The 19702-nt window shown below is 31.0% G+C and overlaps 3 protein-coding genes across 7 annotated transcripts in view; 1 reads left to right on the forward strand and 2 right to left on the reverse strand.

Annotated features, from left to right (window-relative positions):
• Nucleotides 1-7101, forward strand: part of LOC106788525 — an 8481-nt gene extending 1380 nt beyond the window's left edge. For both annotated transcript variants that reach the window (XM_014751856.1, XM_014751858.1), the window contains exons 2-3: nt 1230-1659; nt 2262-7101. In XM_014751856.1, coding sequence (XP_014607342.1) covers nt 1230-1659; nt 2262-6653 — 4822 coding nt within the window. In that variant the 3' untranslated portion in view covers nt 6654-7101. The remainder of the gene's footprint in view (nt 1-1229; nt 1660-2261) is intronic.
• Nucleotides 7102-7278: 177 nt separating this feature from the next.
• Nucleotides 7279-9584, reverse strand: LOC106788527 (negative elongation factor E). Its single transcript, XM_014751861.1, has 3 exons — nt 8990-9584; nt 8178-8671; nt 7279-8077 (listed from the first exon to the last, which is right to left on the reverse strand). The coding sequence occupies exons 1-3, from the start codon at nt 9077-9079 to the stop codon at nt 7834-7836; spliced, it is 828 nt and encodes a 275-aa protein (XP_014607347.1). The 5' UTR covers nt 9080-9584; the 3' UTR covers nt 7279-7833.
• Nucleotides 9585-9931: 347 nt separating this feature from the next.
• On the reverse strand, nt 9932-19602 carry LOC106788548 (ubiquitin carboxyl-terminal hydrolase 47). Of its 4 annotated transcripts, none has more exons than XR_001381906.1 (18): nt 19500-19602; nt 18311-18517; nt 17959-18211; nt 17647-17825; nt 17371-17545; nt 17154-17275; nt 16864-17057; nt 16547-16758; nt 16151-16374; nt 15861-16028; nt 15381-15759; nt 14895-15272; nt 14346-14786; nt 13990-14246; nt 13527-13889; nt 13237-13415; nt 12862-13160; nt 9932-11316 (listed from the first exon to the last, which is right to left on the reverse strand). XR_001381906.1 is itself a non-coding variant. In XM_014751897.1 (17 exons), exons 2-17 carry the CDS (start codon nt 18512-18514, stop codon nt 13010-13012), a joined length of 3879 nt encoding a protein of 1292 aa, XP_014607383.1. In that variant the 5' UTR covers nt 18515-18517; nt 19500-19602; the 3' UTR covers nt 12414-13009. The 4 variants fall into 4 exon arrangements, 2 of the variants coding, with proteins under 2 accessions (XP_014607383.1, XP_014607384.1); XR_001381905.1 differs by having other exon boundaries at nt 9932-12015; XM_014751897.1 differs by lacking the exon at nt 9932-11316 and having other exon boundaries at nt 12414-13160.
• Nucleotides 19603-19702: the final 100 nt, after the last annotated feature.

Genomic DNA, 19702 nt, shown 5'->3' on the forward strand with positions numbered 1-19702 from the left:
TTAATATTTATTATTAATTTTTATATTATATATAATATTAATCAATATTATATTATTAATTTCAATGAATAATATAATTAAAATCAATTTTAATTTAACTTACAAGGAGACCTTATGGTTGTGCCCTCACTGATTTTAACGAGCTTTGGTATATTAGTAGTATACCTTTAGGGTGTTAACGTGGTAAAGTATTTTATCAAAATGTGAAACCAATTTTGAGAAAAATGCTTTTAAAGTTTTTAATTTTTTGTATGCATGTTTATATTATCTTAAATGCGACTGTTTATCAAGTAACGTGCTAGCGTAAGTAGTAGCGTGCTCGCTTCACATGTTCCCAGTTAGTGGTTCGATCCTTCTTTGGGGTGGTGGTTTTGTTAAATAATTTTTTTCTATTTGTTTTTTCATAGTTCTTAATTTTTAAGTATATACAGGAAAGAGAAAATTATTTATATTACAAAAAAATTAGAATTAATATATTTTTTAATATCTTGCGCAAATAATAAAGGAAAATCAATTACTTGAATTACAGTTAACATTTCATTTTTTAACAGGTATATAAAAATAGATAAATCTTCAATATACTAACAAATAACAATCGTATATATTCTAATCATTACCTATTTCATGTATAATATAAACTTAATATAATATAAAACTTTGTTGAGTGTTTTAAATTATAACGAGCTAATACTTAACGAAGTTTAGATGTTTCGTGTTTTGAATATTAAAAATAAAAATAAAAATGTATGTCTACTCAATGAAAAAAAAGACGCTGAATTATAAAGATTAAGTTGCTGAAGAAGTCCCAATAAAGGGACGAAACGTCCAACTTAGTTAAATTAAATTCTACTTCTTTTTTATGTCCAAGTTCCCTGTGATACTTTCTCATTGAAAAGCATTTTTCTCAAAATTGGTTTCGCATTTTGATAAAATACTTTACCACGTTAACACCCTAAAGGTATACTACTAATATACCAAAGCTCGTTAAAATCAGTGAAGGCACAACCGTATAAGGTCTCCTTGTTAATAAATATATATATATGTCTAATATTAAATATTATTGATGATAAAGGTTCATAGGGAACTTGGACATGAAAAGTAGAAGTAATTAAATTAAGTTCTACTTCTTTTCATGTCCAAGTTTCCTATGAACCTTTATCATCAAAAATTATAATTTTGGACGAGAGAAAATACTGAATAAATTAAATATTATGTTATATCACAAACAGCGAGCATGAATATGAACCAATCGCAGTACCATTAGGACATCATCCATTAACGACGGCACCAGTCGTACAGATCATCGACACGGACGTGGTGCCCGTCGCGGACAGCGACGACAGCATCGACGAAAGAGGCCTGTTGCCATCTAGATTAATCCTAGGCGGAGATGTCATTCTACCCTTGGACGGTAGAATCGAAGATGTCGCCATGGAAGGACAGGAACTTGGTGAAACTGTCGGTGATACGTCCGAGGAACAAGACAGTCCGCAACAAATTCAGGAACGATTGGATGAAAGATATTTGAGCAGCCTTAGCAGTCCTGCTGCTGTTGCAATTTCTGCTGTTTCTGTTGCCCCGAGTCCCCCAACCCCGACCACTGCCACCACAACTCCTGGCGCCGAGTCTAGGACTGATGGCGAAGTCAACACCAGTCAGGTGGTCATCTTTATATTTTATTTCATTTGATTTTACTCTCTCTGGTGGATGTCTTCTCTTTCCACATCGCGTTCCACCATCTTGTTAAAAGATTATATTTAGACGAACAATAGAGTATCATAGGTCGATATATTATGCAATATAGTTTCAAACAGATTCCCCTGTTCTATTAAATGAATATTTTGGCTTTTATCTATAGTTTAAATAAATCTTTTGAAAATATATCGATGATATTATCAGACAAATATCAAAGTAATATGCCAAATCAATTCATTTATCTCACATGTGGTATCGTTTATTTGATCATATATTTATATATTTAGATGACGAGAGAGATTATATTAAGATATTTTCGAAAAAGGTTGATTTCATACAAATATAAGACAGAATGAAAGATGATTTATTTCGTAACTGTTCCAAATGTCAAACCCACGACTACTTGACGTACACGTAGGATCTAACAAGTTAGCCAACCATATGTTAAACGATATCAAATAACACGTTCGATATATTTTCGAAGATTTGGCAGGTCCCTCTTGTTAAAATTCAATCTACGTGTGCGTGTCGACGTTTAAAGAAACCTTTTAACTTTTTTTTTTCAGATGGACTCATCGGCGTTGGATGAGTTACCCCTACGCCGTGATTCACAAACTATACCTCAACGTTTGAAGAGTCAGGCGGGTAAATTGAGCTCACGGTTGCGTGGTATACAACGACCAAAATTTTCTTTTACAAAACGACCAAAATCTGAAAAAACGAGATCGATGACTATGACGACAACGACGAGTAGCGGGAAGTCTGACAAATCTAGAACGGATAAAAAAGTCCCTAGCAGGATGGACAGGATAAGATCATCGTTCTCGGAACGGCCACGTTTCAGTTTACCGGATCGACCGAAATTTCATTTTCCCGATAGTTCGAAATTTCGTTTACCTGAGAAAGCTAAATTCAGTATGAAACGTCCAAACATAAGTTTGCCTAAAGCGTTGAAACGTAAAACGAGAAAATCATCGTTAAAGGAACAACAACAGCAACAACAACAACGTTCGACGGATTCAACGATCGGTGGCTCGCGTCGAAATATTTTCGATTTTTCGACGTATCCGCGTATATTCGAGAAAAAATCTAAAACACGCAGGGACGGTGACGTGGAAGGGGAAGGGGACGAGGACGATTACGCGGCAACGTCCTCGCCAAAAAATTCTCGTGGACAATCGCAGGAGAGTGCAACGTTTCCAAGAGTTAGAAAATCTTATCCATCGACTACGGCAAGTTGGGCGCTCAGATTCGGTGAGCCAACTTTTGACGAATTGGATCAAAACGAAAATGTCAGTGCCATCGAAAGGATGCGTCCGTGGCGTCATCCTTCGTTGGAAGAACCCAGAAGATCCCTGATGTTGGAAGAGAAAGACACATTGGCAGCTCGTATCTCATGGGAAAAATCACAGAAAAAAGATAAACCTCGAAAGTCTGGTAGAAGTATGGAGGAGGAGGTTGAGGAAGAACAAGAAGAAGAATTAGAGGAAGAAGAAGAAGAGATACAGTATATGGATTACGATCCTGATTCGGTTGAGATCTCGGAAGGTAGAGGAGAGATCAATGGGAAAGAAAAAAGGAGAAAAGATGATGAACAACAACCCAGGGTGTCTGATTGGAGACAATCCGATGAAGAGGTAGCAGCAGTAATCGGGGATGAGATGTTTAAGCCGGTACGACGTACGAGATCGTTGGCTGATCCGACAGTACCATTTGATGTTGGTACCTCATTCGCTGCCGTGGATCCAAGACAGTTTGAACAAATTCAACTACCCACGAAAAAAGAAGTAAAACAGAAAGAAGAAGAAGAAGAAGAAGTTGAAGTTGAAGAAGAACTAGAAATAGAGGAAGAGGGTTACGAGGAGGAAGAATTGGAAGAAGAATTAGAGGAATTAGAAGATCGAGATCTTTCCTCGGCTCATTCGGATAGGGAACAACAACAATCCAGTGGTAGCTCGTGTGATCGTCGTCGACGTGGCATAGTCGAGGACACCGGTTCCGAGGAATATTATCCGCGGGACACGGTCCCCGAATTTAACAAATATTTTCAACCTGTGAACGCGTTGGCCGATGACATAATAATGCCAAGTATTCCACCAAAAAGACCAGCTAGGAGATCGTTACGCAAAAGAAAAGAAGACTTGGTCGAGGAGTCTTACGATGTTGTTGTACCACCAGCTAGAACAAAAAGGGAACGCATGGTTCAACGAACTAGCGAGGATATTTCGGACGATTTATATTACGAGGAACGTTCCGATAGTAGCTCAAGACATCGTGTCGTTTATCAAACCGAATTTGATCCTAACGAATTGACCAAACCAATTAACGAACCATTGGACGATATAGTTGTAGTTAAACCGGCAAGAAGGAAATCTAGATCGTCGATTCGCAGTCAATCACAAATACCGATCGAGTCAGACATCGTGTCGCGAAATATCGTGCAAAACGGTGACGTGCCCCGTCAACAACCTCCTATCGTACCTACCAGACGAAAACGAGCTCGCGGATTGAAGATTCCAAATGGTAGGAACGAACAATTGTTTCCTGCGACTATGTGCAATGGTCGTAACGACAAATGGGAGGAAAGTTTATTATCATCGTCTAGAATCGGAATCGAACAACCAATACGATCTCAAGAGATTCATGATATAATATTTAACGCGCAAGAGGATAAAGTATTAATAAAAAATCATCAACACGCCGACACACCAATTCCCGTTCCACCAAAGAGACGTTCCAGATCGAGAACTATCTCATTGGCTCAGGACGACGATCGTACGTCTCACGGGGCCGAATCTTTGCCAGAAGTTGATTACGTTCAAGAAGATATACCGCCAGACGAGACTACTCAAGATTCCATGAGAGATTTGTCGGGATACGCTTTAGTCGACAAACGGGAAAAACCACCTAGACCTCCGCCACCTCGTAGACGAAAGATTCGTGAAAAATTTGCCACTACGCCAAGACCTAATCCTCCTAAAAGACCACAGCGTACTTACAGTACGCTTACTTCGTCGACCAAATTAAAAGACGATTTATCAATCGAGGAAAGAATCCTCGAACAACAACAACAACAATCAGAATCTATGCCGTACATCGAAATAGATTTGGAGGATCGCAAAGAATTACGCGACGATCGAGTTTTAAGTAAAATCCAAGGAAGACCATTACCGGCACCCCCGAGACCACCCAGAGCACGAAAGGAACACAGTCAAGATCATTACGACGAATCTTTATCGGAAATTATAAACGAAGCAACGACTGCTACTCAAACCGATCCCCTTCCCGATGACATGATCATAGAAGAAGAAATAACTCAAGCTAAATTGATAGTAACTCCATCGTTATCGGGTTCACAAGTAATGGTATCTACCGAACGAATACCTAGTCCTAGTCAGTTTCCAATTTTACCCGGTTCCGAATTTTCTCCTAACGATGACGATAAATATCGGCACGTTGATACGCCGAGATCATCGAGAGAACCTTCGTCATTTGTTGATTATCAAGAAAGATTTCAGGAAAGGCGTTCGCCATTTTCTGGGGAACCACCACCGCCACCACCACCGCCACCTACAATTCCCGACACAATTGCAATTGATCAATCTCATTTGCAATCACATTTACAATCTATTATACGATCCGCCTTAATGACGGATGAAACTCTCAGAATAGGCAGTTTGGAAGTCGGTGATCTCAAAGTTGATCGACTTAGCGTGTCCCAGTTAGAAACAAGTAAGTTACTCGCTTCCGAAATTGACGCAATAGTGATATCAGCAAGCGAGTTGAAAAATTTACAAGAACCCAAAGAGGACTCATTTTCTCCGGCGATTATCAAAGAATTGATAGCTATCAGAAGTCACTTGGAAAGTGTGGCTAGCTCGCAAGCAAGGGAAGAAAGACGTTTGCATGATAGAGAAAGTGACACGGAGTCGATATTGAAGGACAGTAATAAAAAAGATCTGATTCAGGATCAACAAGAAATCAAAAGGTACGACGGTAAGGTTTCAATTACTGATCGATCAATTAAATCTAGTTTGGATGATGAGAAAAGTATTAAAGATGCTAAAAAGAAAATCAAAATCGAAAGTACGGAGACGGAATCCGCGTTATCATTCGTCGAAAGTATGTCAGATAACGAAACTGTTGACCCGATGTCGATGAAACGTTTAGAAATGTTCGAAGGTAAACAACTATCGACGCAGATTCGTCATTCCGATTCAAAGTCGAGTTTAACGGCTGAATTTGATTTAATGTCAGAACGTAGGCCGGAAATAGACGTGGTTGATATCCAAGATAAACAAGTTCAAAGTAAAGAAGAAGATATAAGCGGGATTAGTCGAAAATCTAGATCACGTTCGTCCTCGCCAACAACTACGGAACGAACTCGGCCAGTACGTCAAACGGCTTCGCCAATTCGATCATTGCCACCTGTTATTTCAGTAACTCCAGATACACCTGACACCACCAGTACACCTTATAACGTTTCTAATGTAACTCAAGCACAACATGCCGTTATTTCTTATTCCGAGGATCCAGAAATATCTTCTGATAATCAGGAAGCCCCGCGAGAAAGTTTGCAATCACCGACCACGTCCAATTTATCATCGAGCGGTGTTACGCACTTCATCGCTTTTCCAACTTCACAAATTCCAGAAGAATTTTTATCCTTAGTCAGATCCCCGTCCACTAGGGTGGTTGAACCCGAATTAACCATTCGCGAATCCTCCCGACAACTTCTTAGAGCTATACGCATTGTTGGAGCCAAACTTATTCGAGATTTCGCGTCACATTTGGTCTCCAGAGTTGGTGCCGAAGATGCGGCAGGAAAAATTCGAGAACTTGAATTGGCATTGTGTGCCTTATTACTTGTGATCGCGATCTTATTGATAGTATATTTCAGTAATTCTCGAACAATAATGCATTACCATCATTGGGATTATTTCAATCCTCCGCAATAATGTGAATATGACTTTATAATAACTATCATGATGGTTGTAATGATCTTTTTCATAATTCGTCCTTTTGACAAGCCAATGCGTTTGCAATTTTACGAACAATTGCGCACAACAACAACAACAATCTGATTCGATCTAATCTATCACTTTGTACAATTAAGTTTATTTTATATATTAATAATGATATTGTTATATTATTACTATGAGGAAAAACAACGATGACATAGCTACGACGATTATCATAGTGATTAAATAATAACTTTATACGATTAAGAAGAAAAGTTTTACAATGGTGCAAAACACATCAATTATATATTATTGGATTTAAATTAAATATAGCTTTATTTATTAAAATTTACCCGCAATGTTAAAGAGATCTATTGATCCTCTTCGATATTTGTAGTGTTATCCTTAGAAATATATAAAATATTAAAAATAATTGTGCAACATATAAGAGTTTCAGAGTTCTTTTTCTTCACTCTTTTTCTCTTGGATACACATTACATATATATATATTATACGTATATATATATAATATATAATACGTTTAAATTATCACATTTGTAATTTTCTTTTCTTTTTGGTTTTTTCTCTTTTCTATAAAATAAATATGTGAACTTCTAAATCATTAGAACGAGAATAATTTTTATTTGCTTACTCATTAGTCTTATACTATATTGTACAGGTGTTAATTTAGATATAATCTTTATAGGCTGCAACCCAAAGTCAGAAGTTTTAGTTCGACGGTAAAACAATTTTAAATTAAAAATAAAAGAAACAAAAAACATTTTCAACAAAATGGCGAAAAACTCAAACTTGGGTTTGCGTAGGCTCTTAAACTTATCAGTCCGTTTTTGATATCGTAAAATTAAAAATATCTTAATAAAATATAATAACTAAAATATCAATTTTATCTGCTGAGTGAGATATAACAAAAATGTTAGACATTAGACGTAGTCAGTCATCAGTGACCAGATTTAAGATTTACTGTAACCAAAGCTGATATCATGTTATTTTCTAACAAAAAACAAAGAAACAAACTAATTTTTGTGATCATAAGTTGTGATCATTTAAAAAAACATAAATACGCATATAGGCCAATATCGCAAATATACGTGGACTCTCGTATAGAGCGATTATAAAAATGAAAAGTTAACCAAAAATAAAATCATCGTATTTCGTATTATTGAAAAAGATCTTCCTCGTAAACTTTTAAGTCTCGTCTATCTTTATGTACGCTCTTCAGGGAATAATTAGCTGCTATCGAGGTCCACATTGTACTAGAAGAAGCATCATTTATCGGTTCTATTATTGGTTGTCTTCTTGCCAAAGAAACTTTTAACTGAATCGAAGAAACCATGCTTCCATCCATCTCGCTGATCGCTCTCTCAGCTGCCTCCGGTTTGTCAAAGGTCACAAATCCTCTACTATAATAGTACGAAAAAGAAAATATATTAACTTTCTAACATAAAATATGTTTAAAACATATATAAAAATAATTAATTATTATAATCATAAAATATTTACTTTTTCTCAGCCTCCATCGATATGTTAATAACGTTGCCAAATGTTTGGAAATGTTTCTTCAAGAAATCTTCAGAAATTTTATAGCCGCAAACAAATATTGTATTACCAGCTCTGGGTTTCACTTCTTGTTTTACTTGTGCTTGCTTATCAACCGTACTTCTATCTTCTTTGTCTTGAGCACTTACAAAACAATCATATAAATCCTTAACTCTAGGTCTTACAGTTTCGCTCTCTTCTTCTTCCATTTGCGCGGCTGAAAATGGTTGATACGAACTAACTGTCTTTTCTGTACTATTTAATTTTCTCTCTAATCCGCGTGGTCTTTTAAATGATTGTTCTGGTCTCTTGGGTGTTTTCGGTGCTGTAATGACGCCAGACTTAATAAGCTTTTTCGCAACTTCTCTAGCATCTCTTGCTTCTGTCGGACGTTTAGGTGCTTGTGGTACGCGTTCTGTTTCTTGTTTAGGAGATTTTAAATCTTGCAATGCTTTTTTCTAAGAAAACAATGAACTTATATTAATGATCAAATAAATGACTTTTGTACAAAGTGTCTCAAAATATCCAATAATTTTATATATATATGAAAAAATCATAATGGTTATTATTTTCTTATTAATTATAACATTATTTTTATAAAATAATTCATTGACTGGATGAGGATAATACTTTATTAATATAACATCGTTAAATAAAATGATATTATTACATATTGAAACGTACATATTTGAAAATGGTCAAAGTGTACAATCATTGGTCAAATATAAGTCTAACCTCAACTTTTAAGACATTGTTAAATAAATCTTTAAATATACCTTTCTCTTAAGTTTGCCGTATTTCATCTGCAACATCGATTCCTCCTCGGTTAAATTAGACGTAAAATGTAAATAAACCATATTTTGCATGTAATATTACTAATAAATACAGTCACAACAATAATTGTAATAAAACACCACCGTACCAGATTATCAGTAGATTAAATTTGTAACAAGTTGCCATAAACAAGTGTTACCAACCGTCGAGCGCTTAAAATATCGAACCCCTAACTTTGTCTTATGAAAAGACAATTATAATTTGTTCATGAATAAAAAAAAAAATGAATAATTAATTATACATTTTACTCTCGTAGAAAGGTTCATACGTTAAAATAATATATCTCCATTTTTTTTAATGATATACAATGACTCTTTATACAAATTGTCATAAACAAGTGCTACCAACCGTCGAGCGTTTAAAATATCGAACCCCTAACTTTGTCTCTTTTAAAAAGACAATTATAATTTATTCATAAATAAAATGAATAATTAATTATACATGTTACTCGTAGAAAGATTCATGCATTCAAATAATGTATATATCAATTTTTTTTACCAATATACAATGACTCTTTATGATTATAAAAAATGTTAATCATCGATTGTATCGTACGCTTAATACTTTCCAAATTTTCCAATGTTTTTTTTTATAAATATATGTATATATATATATATATATATTACGTACATTCTGAAGACCTATACAAATAATTGTTATCTAATATATATTAATAATAATAATTGATTTTAATGTTATATAAAAATTAATATGTAATAAAGACATGTTTTTTTGTAAAACACGTTGTATTCATTTGAAAACAAAGCTACGACGACGTATTTCTTTTTCCATATAGAGAATCGCTTTATAAAATGTATATATAATTTGTTATTTTTATATCTACACATATATATCTATGTATATATATATATATGTATATGTTCAGATTACAAGGAACAAATTTATTTGTATATTTAATAAAACAATAACAGTGATTAATGATGTCAACACAGCAACACAAAAAATAAGAAAAGCATCACACTATAATGATTGATAAAATCTCATACAGTTATCTGTTTTTGGACCGAAAAGTCTATTCCACTTTCATATCTTTTCATTTGTTCATAATTAAAAATATAATTTAGTTCATAATTGTCACATATATTACAAGGCATAACATTGTTCGATCATTGCTAATTGGAAAGTTCAGGTGTTAGCCTGTATACACATATTTTACTAAACGAGATATATTTCATAATCTCGAAATTATCCACAAAAAGGATAAAAATATTATTTTTTTGTTATTTAATTCTCTCACACTTATACACGCGTTGCTACCACTATGTGCACAACATTTATGCGTATGTGCGTGCACACTTCCTTGTATTTTCTATGATTCTTTTTGTCTATATCATTAAGAATAAGCAACCAATTATTTATTATGCATTTTATGTATGCTGAATCGTAATGAAGGTATTATTATACTGAATATTTTTATATATACTATAGATGCAAAAAAATACAAATTGTTATTCTGATCTACAGCAGCATCATTTGACACATTGGATTGTATACTGCACATGTGTACAGAGAAGTAAATATTAGCCAAATTTAGATAATAATCTTATTGTTTTTCTTTTTGTTTGTTTCATTTAACGCTGCAACAATTTATGGGCTATCATTCAATTTTCTGACATTAATAAAAATCAATAATTTTAAAATCGGATGATCCTTACATTCATATAAATAGTTTACATATTTTTTATTTAATTACAATATTTGTTCCGCTTGATACATTTGTTTATTGAATTTCTTTTATTTTTTATTACTTTGTTTGTTTGTTGTGCAAAAAAGATTTGAAATTGAATTGATATATAAAGAGGTGATACCAAATTATAAGAGAAAATTAATATAATCCTGAACCACAATTTTAATATCCTGTGTATATATAATATTCGCTTATCAAATTATGTTTGTAAATTACTCTCGTTATATTGGCCAATGTGAATTATTAGTTTCGCATATAATTAAAGTAATCATCATTAATATATGTAATTTATTAACACACACCAAACTTAATTTTACACAACATACAATAAATAAAAGCCTATATATGAGTAACAATAAAAATCGATCGTGTTATTTTATTTATTAAATAACATTTTGGATTGGTTTTAAAAATAATTATCTTTAATCTGGTTTTTTTTCTTTTTTTTTAAATAAACTGCGACCGTTCGATTGGAAATCATTGTTCAATTTGATATATTATCTTACGAATATTAAACTTCTCTCTTTTGGTATGACATTTGCACAAAGAGTCAATAGATACCTGAAAAGGAGACTATTAAATGAAATATAAAATTAAAAGGGAAGGATAACGAGTTTGCATTTAACCCTTTTAGCACCATATTGCATAGAACGGAATAAAACGCGGTTAAATTTATGAAATGTGAAAGCTGCTGCTAAATGTTAAATGCAAAAGAATCCTGTACTAAAAGCGTGTTTTCCTAATGATATATGCAATTGTAAATATAGTTGAGCAAAATAATATCATGGAAAACAATTAAAATTAATACAACATAGGAAAGAACATAAATTTCAATATTTATAATATAATGAAGTAACTCTCTCTCTCTCTCTCTCTCTCTCTCTCTCTCTCTCTGACATATACAATGATATGCACAATAGGTTTTTTCTTTCTTTTTTCTTTTTTTTTTTAAATATCAAATATATTATCACATTCTGGAAATCTTCTTTATTTTCAGTTGTGTATATATATTAAATTTTTAATTCTATATAATTCTTCATAAATTTTATTATTGACAAATTTGGCTCCGCAATCGAACATATATAACGTTTTTAATAATTATTATTTACAAGGTATTATACTTTATTGTGGAGCGCGCGTATATTTTTCTCATCCAGTTATCGAATAGTATATAAGTATATCTGAATACATATAAATATTTGAAACATAATTCTTTTTTTCTTTTCTCTGTCTCTTTAAATATAATTATATTTGTATAAACTGAAAATAAAAAAATTAGATAAAAATTTTCCTAAGTAGCGTAAACTATTTTACATATATCTAATATAGAGGCGAACATAATAAATGACAACTTATAAATAATAAAATTTAAACAATCAAACTAGAGGAAACAATTAATAATGCAACCATCAATCTTACACACACGCAAATGTGGCATTAAAAGGGTTAATTACAATTGCATTAAATAGACGTACTTTTATAAAGTAATTCGAATGAGATTATGTTGTGTGCTTCCGACATCGAAAATATCTTTCTAAATTTCGTTAAAGTATTGTTAACTTTGTTTTCCTTTTCTTTTTTTTTATTGTACAAGTATCCTGATTTTATTTAATCGTAGAATGTAGTTTTAAGATTTTTACCAAATAAGAATATTTTACGTTGAAAAACATTCATATATTATGAATCGAAGTTATAATTAAACATACAAATAGACAATTTGAGGTCTATACATTTATGTCAAATACTGATGATATATTTGTCTTATTGCATCTTAAATATATTATTGAATTTGATAGGTGATATCAGAATCCTCGGTTTAACATCTTCTAGATGAATAATTTATTAATAATTGTAAAGAATCAGGAAATTTCTTTTATAACAACTACAGAATTTAAAAAACGAATATAACGACAATGACAAAAAAAAAAAAAAAAAAAGAATAAAACAAGAAGAATAGAGTGAAAAACTGAAAATCAAAGTCTCTTACTAATTGGCAGCATTTCACATACTCCAAAAAAAAGATGCCACAAAACTTAATGATAAATAGATATTCGGAAACATTTAGATTTAAGAAGATGGAAGCTTCGAGATATTGAAAAAACTTACTGGAGCATAAAACATTTGGTTGTTTCTTGAAAATGGGATACAATCACCATTTTGCTTTCGCTTCAAGTACCTTGCACCTCAATGTTTCATGTTCCTTATCGTATTCAATTAACTACTGCCATTCAGTAGATGTACAATTAATGCAGGATCATTTAGTATCCAAATATATTTTAAGCGCTTTCTCACTACGTCTATTGTAACCCGTCGAGGATGAAAGTTGGATGAATCGTGCAGTTTCTTTATTAGTAATCTCCTTCGTTTCGTCTGGACTTAATTTTTTTAACTCCTCCCGGCTATCCCTGTAATTATATTTATTTTCATAATTTTCCTTTTTAACACAATGTATAGGAAAATATTGAATTGTAAATTTTTTACTTGTAGATGAAGACAGCACCATCTTCAAAATCATCGTATATTATATTTTCGTTACCGATTATGTGCTCCATCCACTGAAGATCAGTATGGACTTTTAATACATGTATATCACATGGAAAAGTACCTTTTCCCTTTGCTATATCTATGTATTTTTCAGGTATATTTGATATAGAAGATATCTAAAAGGGACAAAATAGAAAACAAATTATTTTGTTAATAATCTGTGTAATTTTGTGTACCACGCATACTTTAATAATTAAATAATGATAGATATTCATATGTTGGATTACCTTTTTTTTAATGTCCTCTATCGATTTATCATCTAACACAACTTCTTGAAGTTGATCAAGTTGCACTTTCGCGGGAGACCATCTTCGAACAAACAAAACTACTTGATTGTCGCTATCGGTAACGATTTCTTTCTCTGGTAGCTCTTGGACAATCATTTCATATTGTGTAAGTTGTAGTTGATCAAATTTCTGTTTATCTAAAAATACCTTGGAAGCTATATTATGAAATTTTTTTCTCAGTCTACACTTTTCATATGGTATGTCTATGTTATGCTTTTTCTTTAATTCAGCTAAAATTTGCTTCTTTGCTTGACCGAATGTCATATCTTTAGAAAGAATTGTTTCGCACAAGAATTTGTAAGGCTGTTATAACAAAAAATTATATTATAAAAATATATATATATATAACTATTACAAGGACTATTAATGTAAATGGCAACAATGATGCTAGATATTAACGAACCTCTGCAATTGAATCGATACATAATTGAAATAGCTTTATTTTATATTCTCCACTGCGCAGCGCTCTTCCTAATTTTATATTAAGACGTTCGCCATCATCAAAAGCAAAAAGCTGATTCGTCAGGCAAGTACATTCGGATTCGCCATCGCCACATTGTCGGAAAACTTTGAAATATTCAACAGGTACGCCCACATAAGGCTCCAAAATTTTTTTCAGAGTGCTCAATTGCATTCTTTTATCTACTAAAACCTTAAGTACTAAAACGACACAAAAATAATTATTAATTTTAAAGAAAAAAAAAAAAAAAAGATTTATATAGTTAATATTATAAAATAGATAAATAAATAAATACATACATTTTCGATTGGTGTTTGTACAAGAAGTAGCCTTAAAGTAATATTCAGACTCATCATCGATATCAGAATTGTGTATGTCTAGTTGATTTCCTATATCGAATCTTCTATTATCCGAAATAGGTGGATGATAAGATGGTGGAAAATCATCGTCCTCTTGAGTATCTCCTACTAAAGTTTTATCGCTATCACTAAGACTGCTGTCTTCACTGTTACTTAATTCAGAAACATTCCATTCTTCCGGTTCTGCTGATTGTAAATCTGGTATTGAACAATCATCATTTTTCACTGATATTTTAGTAACATCCCGTAACATTTCACATCGTGTGTCGCCATAGTTATTTAAATCGTTAATCGATAATTTAGATAATCCATTGGTGAAGCGATTTTCTCTATTATCATATTTGTCAGCCAAAGATACGACGTCTAATTCTTCCAATATTTCTGAAGAAAAGAAATAATTTATTGTATGAAAATATAATAATACGTGGAATTTAAAAAAAATATATATTTAACTATTATAAGAGATATAATATATGTTATATCTATTACCTTTGCTTATGTCAGGTATCTGTACTTGTATTGAGATAAATCTTTCGAGCCTTAGTATGAGCTTATACATTGTTGTCTCATCAAAACCTTTATTACTATCCACATCGAGCAGAGTAGATACGAATACTTTGTTATTTGCATTCATAAATTCAGCTGTTTGAAGATCAATATCGTCTCTATCTATTAATTTAATATCTACTTTACGTTTTCGTAAAACCAGTAAAACTAGTTTCATTTGTTTAGGATCCATATTAATGATGTTTCCTAACATTTGCTTGTAATCCTTGACACTTTGAGTGAGTAAACCCCGTACATTAATTGGTCCATCTATAATATCTACTTTGGGAATATCTATCACAAATACTTTAGTTGTAATACCTAAAATATAAAGAACATTAATTAGATAAATCAAATCGAATAATACATAATTTCGTCGTTTTTTTTTTGTTTGTATTAAAAATTAAATTAAATACGATTAATATTTACCACCAGGTTGATAAACTTCAAACGTTTGATCCTCCTTACGTATTTCTAGAAGAAGCTCAATGGAACTTTTATTATACCAAATACTAGAAATTTCATCTTGTTCTCTTCCTTCGTAACTGCATTCAATCAGATCTGTGCTGTGTTTGTACGCTACTAAACGACATTGATTTAATTTCACTACTCCACGAAGATCTAATTTGTTATAAGCTTCTTCCGTAACTTCGGCTAATTTATATTCAGGCATTGTTATTAATTTAGTGTGACACAGATTGCCGGTTACTGGATGATGACAATAAATTTTTAATTTAGGCCATGCTATCTGTTTTTCTCTATTCCTTCTATCATTGTCTTCGCTTTCTTTCATTTTTTTTAACAATTCCTGAAATATAAAAGTATATAGAACTCTATGCTAATAACATAGATTAGAAATAATATAATAATAAATATTAATATTAATATTTTCAAACGCGTTTTTTCTACCTGGATATGCCGAGGAAAATCTTGTGTTTGCATCGGTAAAGCATTACGAATTGGATCTATTTGCCTATACATAAGCATATAAGCATTTGTGCTACTACTATATGCTCCGCTATAATATGCTCTAGTTGAGCCACCACCAAACGTTTTTTGAATATCATCCTGAGTTATCTGAGAAACGTAAAACATCATTTTGTTATCATTAATCTTTTTCATATTTTCTTATTTCTTTTCAATTTACATATATTTCCTTTTTCTTCTTCCATTTGCTTATTTAATTTCTTTTGTCTTACCTGAGTAACACTTTGATCATTGAAGCACCACCATTCTCGTGTCCTAAAGTCCTTAATGTAAGCATAATAGTGGCCACCACTGGCGCTTCCACTATGTATCATAATCGAAAATAATTCATATATGTATGGACCTGATTCTATTATGCAATTACCTTGGTGCTTTCCATTTTTATAATTGTGTTTGTTACAATTAGATGTTGATGGTCCGTTACTCATATCAATACCTATATACACCAAAGAAAATAATATTTTATATGCTATTTTCTTTATTTTTAAATTCTAAAAATAATATTATATATATGAGTAATATTAGAAACAATTTTACTAAAAAATAAATCTTTAAATTGTAAAACACAATACTCATTACTCAAATCTAATGTTCATCAACGAACATACCTTCATCGTCATCCGGATCGTGATTGTTCAATGAATTATAATTTGTGTGATTATTATCACACGGTGGACAATCATCATCTAATGTACCACTATCTGTAGTTGAACTATCATCGCATTTTATACCTACACCGATATCTTCTTCTCCGGAAGGTGATTCTTGATTCGTCGATGGAATAAAGGAATTTAACAACAATGTATCTGGAAACGTGACTCTATAATGAAAGATATATTAATGTATAAAATTTGTTATTATAAATTATAAATTAAAACACAATATATAATAGATATTTTTTATATGTAATTGTTGAACAACTTACTTATCATTAAGTTTAATTCTATGACAGCTGTTGTTGTCATAATCAAATCGTTTTAGATGTAATGTTAAAAGATAGGGAAATTTAGTGAACTTTAATCCTTTCTGTGCATTACATTTTTTGTTACATTTTTCACAATGATATTGATTTGCTCCCTCTAATGTTTCATATTGGACAAATGCTTTCATCGCTTCTTCCTATAAACATTTTTTTTATATATAATTATTTCGAATATATAATAACTTAATAATATTGAAATATTAAATGTCGTGAGGAAAAAAAAGATATATTACCACACTGTTGTATGCTATATTACTACCAAATGGCCTAACTGGTAAAGGAATATCAAGAAAAGTATCTTCTCTTGATTTCTCTGTTCCACACTCCAAACATTTAACATAATCAAGCATTTTTCCTGAAATTATAAAATTTGATATACAAAATGTTTATTTATTACCATTATTTTGTATTATTTTAATTTCCAGTATGAAAATTAGAAATATAAAATACCTTCATACAATCTATTAATAAGATCGGCTTGTTCTGTATTTCTGAATTTCAGTTCCAACGCATCAAACATAACTCTACAAAGTTCTTGAATATCGTGCTGTTGCCAAGCTTCGTTAGAATTCCATCCAAAACTTTTGGTTAACGATGTAGTCTCCACTGCAGATTTTGTAGACGTCTGTTTACAAATTAATATCATTTCTTGTGTAGACTCTGATAATATATTATACTAATCGTTTATTAAACTATTTTTCCTTGTCGATCAAATGATTTGCATACCTGTAAATTGAGAAATAATTTTTGCAACTGATATGGAATACTCTTGGTTTCATCTTTTTCTGAACCTTCAATATATTCCCAATTATAAAGAGCATTACGAAATTCTGGTGTCATATATAATGCTTGAAGAAGACTGTTGAGATAACACGTCATTGCTTGATTTACCAAACCAACATAATCTGTCAATATAAATAAAACATTTGACATATTTATCCTATAGTATAATAAGATTAACAATATTTGTTTATATAATCATTACACTGTATGTATTTTATATTTCTATAATTAGTTTTAATATTATATTTAACATACTTGTTTCAGGTTTAAGAGGACCTTTTAAGTTAATATTATTCTCATTCCAATTAGATGATAATTGATGCTGTGGTGTAGGATCGCATAAAGACGGCTCGGATTCTAAATATTTAATAACTTTATTATGAACATTGACGACAAGAGTATTCGACGTTTCATTAGATTCAGAATTAGATTCAGAATTAGATTCAAAACCCATATCGAGCGACGACAAATCTAATATTGTTTTATTTGTCATTTCTGATACGCTAACCTATGTAAATAAAAAGAAGAAAATCAAAATATTATTATCATTATTGTATACGCTTAATAGTTAGAATTGCAAATATTGTTATAAGTAAATTCAACTCACCATCGTTCTTTGTCCTGTATTTAAATGTACTGTAAATGAATCTGGACGTAATCGATGTTGTTCTTCGATAAAACTATACAAATCTTTAACTTGCATAGACTCATGCAGCTCAAGCTTTCCACTTATATCTTGTTTATCCTTAGACTCTTTGATGATATATGGAATCAAACATTTTTTATTAATTTCATTCGTCCTATGAACCATGATCTGTAATAAAATTTAAAACATATAAGAAAAATGTAAAATAAAGTAATATAAAACAAAACAAAAACTCATAATAATATGACAATTCAAACATACGCGCGTATTAAATAAGTAATTTATTTGCTTAATAGGAACAAACAAAATAAATATAAAAATAAAAATAAAAGAAAAAATAGATACACATAAATTATAATAAAAATATTAATTTAATATAAATCGATATTAACTCAAACATATACTAGACGATAAACATCATAACAAAATGTTTCAAAAATAATTCTTTCTTTCCAATACACGCGTTAGATTCATAAGATATATTTTTTTCTAAATAGTATAGTTATTACATACTTTGCTTTAATATAACAAAAAGAACACTTAGCAAATCGGAATGCATTAATATTCAATAAAATATATATTATTCATTTAACCAATTATCATACACACATATTGTGCTGATATTAAATGAGTCAGAATTGGCTTGAAGCCATAAAGAAAATAGGAAATGTTCAAAATCTACGTAATGCAGGAGAACACCGTTCTATGTAGCATGACACAGTAGAGATATCCTATAGAGCTTGCAGTTATATTTAGAATGTCTAAACCAAGACTTGGAAAATGGCTCTTCCCTAACATCAACTGTCCTCTCTCTCTCTTTCCATCGTAACACAAGATAGACATTTTTTATTCTTTATTTTACGCATTAAAATATAACCTTTACTAAAAATACGTAACTCTTATAAAATAAATCATAAATAATTCACGAACGATAACAATATTAAAATTCATATTTTAATAAATATTATATATCGCGTTACATGAAATGTAATAAAATTTAATTTACATATTATAAAAGTATTCCTATTAACAATTATTTATATTACATTGTTTTATAAACCGATTTTACACTTTTTTCTCTTTCTTTTATTAAAAAAGATTGATAATATTTTTAGCATGCATAATAAGTAAGGAAACTTTTCAAACTTACATTCTGTTATTTTGTTATCAATAATATAGCTGTAATGATATGTACCTCAATATGAAATCTAGGAATATATACCAAATCAATCAACCTGTAAAAATGTTATTAACAATGTTAATCGATTACATTTTGTTAACTTAATTATATCAGAGAGATTATTTATATATTTTTTTATTTAATGAAAAAAACTATGTTTTATTCTTTCAAAA

Source organism: Polistes canadensis, unplaced genomic scaffold, assembly GCF_001313835.1.
Source record: "Polistes canadensis isolate GaletaPanama2010 unplaced genomic scaffold, ASM131383v1 scaffold_143, whole genome shotgun sequence".
NCBI lineage: Eukaryota > Metazoa > Arthropoda > Insecta > Hymenoptera > Vespidae > Polistes > Polistes canadensis.

Bases quoted from the DNA above. Each gene is read 5' to 3' on its own strand.
- LOC106788527 (XM_014751861.1), bottom strand. From the start codon at position 9,079: ATGCAAAATATGGTTTATTTACATTTTACGTCTAATTTAACCGAGGAG. The intron at 8,672-8,989 runs GTATATTTAAAG...TTGTTTTCTTAG, and splicing joins ACGGCAAACTTAAGAGAAAG to AAAAAAGCATTGCAAGATTT. The intron at 8,078-8,177 runs GTAAATATTTTA...GTACTATTATAG, and splicing joins TCGATGGAGGCTGAGAAAAA to TAGAGGATTTGTGACCTTTG.
- LOC106788548 (XM_014751897.1), bottom strand. From the start codon at position 18,514: ATGGTTCATAGGACGAATGAAATTAATAAAAAATGTTTGATTCCATAT. The intron at 17,276-17,370 runs GTATTTTATATT...TTATAATTTCAG, and splicing joins TATTAATAGATTGTATGAAG to GAAAAATGCTTGATTATGTT. The intron at 15,273-15,380 runs GTAAATATTAAT...TTTATATTTTAG, and splicing joins TGAAGTTTATCAACCTGGTG to GTATTACAACTAAAGTATTT.